This window comes from Palaemon carinicauda, chromosome 8 (assembly GCF_036898095.1).
Source record: "Palaemon carinicauda isolate YSFRI2023 chromosome 8, ASM3689809v2, whole genome shotgun sequence".
In the NCBI taxonomy this organism is placed as follows: Eukaryota; Metazoa; Arthropoda; class Malacostraca; order Decapoda; family Palaemonidae; genus Palaemon; species Palaemon carinicauda.
The window spans coordinates 125406093-125408256 of NC_090732.1; the positions used below are offsets into that span (position 1 = coordinate 125406093).

At 32.3% G+C, this 2164-nt stretch overlaps 1 protein-coding gene across 2 annotated transcripts in view; it reads right to left on the reverse strand.

Moving 5' to 3' along the window:
- LOC137645884 (substance-K receptor-like) overlaps positions 1-2164 on the reverse strand; it is a 28185-nt gene continuing 26021 nt past the window's right edge. The window contains exon 7 of one of the 2 annotated variants that reach the window (XM_068378907.1): positions 1-1444. In XM_068378907.1, coding sequence (XP_068235008.1) covers positions 1066-1444 — 379 coding nt within the window. In that variant the 3' untranslated portion in view covers positions 1-1065. Of the gene's footprint in view, positions 1448-2164 lie in introns of both variants that reach the window. The other variant, XM_068378906.1, reaches the window with a different exon arrangement.

Here is a 2164-nt window from a genome sequence, read left to right on the forward strand (position 1 = left end):
ATGTAAAGAAAAATATTATTCTGAAGCATTTTATTCTTATTATATTAATGGGTTAATTATATCTTCGAAAGCAATCTTATAAGAAATGTTAAACTACTGTTCTCTAGTCTTGGGTAGTTCCATAACCTCTGTACCATGGTCTTCCACCACTGTCTTGGGGTAGAGTTCTCTACCTTTAGGGGACACTTGGACACACTATTCTTTCTTGTTTCGCTTCTTTTTTTTTATAGAATATATAGGAAAGGTTTATATTAATGTTGTTACTGTTCTTGTAATATTTTATTTTATTTATTAATTTTTTCTCATTTAGTTTATTTCCTGGTTTCCTTTCCACACTGGGCTATTTTTCCATGGTGGAGCCCTTGGGCTTACGTAAAGTATATCATCTTGCTTCTCCAACTAGGGTTGCAGCTTAGCTTATAATAATAATAATAATAATAATAATAATAATAATAATAATAATAATAATAATAATAATAATAATAACAACAACAATAGGTTTGTCAAACTTTTGAATTGTCACTTAAAACTCTTCCTTAATCTACTGCATTACCGATATTCATTCATCTTGAGAAATTAGCTATTTTTCATTGTTACCTTTCATACTTTGTACAAATACAGCATAGAAGTGTTTTCGTTTATAATTTGTCTTTCGCGAGACGGAAAAGTCTATTTTTCCCTTTGTAGTGAAAACTACCCGTCATCCTCCACTTTCAATTTTCTTGTTTTCTTCGGACCTGGGCTATAAAAGGGCACATGGGTGGCCCATACCACTGGCATTTGCTTGAAAACAATGATGAATAACATATCGAAGTGCCACTGATTTGGAGTTCCAAAAATACCTATTGGATAACCTTTTTGAGAACTCACTGATGACCAATTAATGAGTGAATTTGGTCATTACAGGATTATTTAATCTTCCCTGGTACAACTAGCCAATAGGACTTAAGCCCAGAGGAAATAAGGTCAAGGCTTAACGGCCCTGCTCTATTAACAAAATAGTCAGTTTGTATCAAAAAATGGGCTACAAAGAGACAACGGGGTAAGTGAGAGGAACACCGGCATTCACAGAATACGTTCCGAATCGACGTCGCTGGACGTTTCCTCTTCAATCACTTGCGTTATAAGATGCCCCAGGGCTCCCGTACTGGCAATGAAACTCGTCCTTGAAGCTGGCAAATCGTGAACGTAACTCTCATTGACGTGCGACCGGAGAGTTAGGCCCGACTTTCCTTCATTCTCCTGATGGACAGTGTAGTCTGTGCCGTATTGTGACGTACTCGCTCCTCTCACCTCCATCTCACGTTCGATTCCTGAGAAGGACGAAGAAGATTTGGGATCGTTGTAGCGTTCGGTACCGATGGTCTCCACCATTGCAGAGGACGAGACGATAGGCGATGGAGTCGCCAGAGACCTGCGGCAGATTTTTGGGCGATTTTTTGACCTGCTGATGGAGAGAGAATTGAGGATTTAGTTGTCATTTAATGATTAGAATTTGTCATTATAAATCTGGAGATGATCTTGAAACGCATGTATTGAGAGAAAGGAGATATGCTTCATTAAGAATTCAAAGATTATTTATATATGTGTAGAAACATTCTGATAAGTATACGAGGAAACCATCCCATTTCATATTAGGATAATGTCTTTTATAGCATTATAGGCAGTGGAATATATATATATATATATATATATATATATATATATATATATATATATATATATATATATATGTATATATATATGTATATATATATGTATATATATATGTATATATATATATATGTATATATATATATATATATATATATATATATATATATATATATATATATATATATATATATATATATATATGTATGTACGTATATAATTTGTGTATATATGCATATAATATGATTGTAAGTATGTAATGTATGTATGTATGTATGTATGTATGTATACATATATATATATATATATATATATATATATATATATATATATATATATATATATATATGTATATACATGATAAATTGAATAAAGAGAGAGAAAGGGAGAGGAGTGGGGAAAGTTGACGAAGTGACGTACTGCTTGAAACTGTGAATGAAAACTTGAATGTATGATAGACAGATATCCCCTTCTATATAAAAATACTGAAAATTTCTCCATATGAATAACT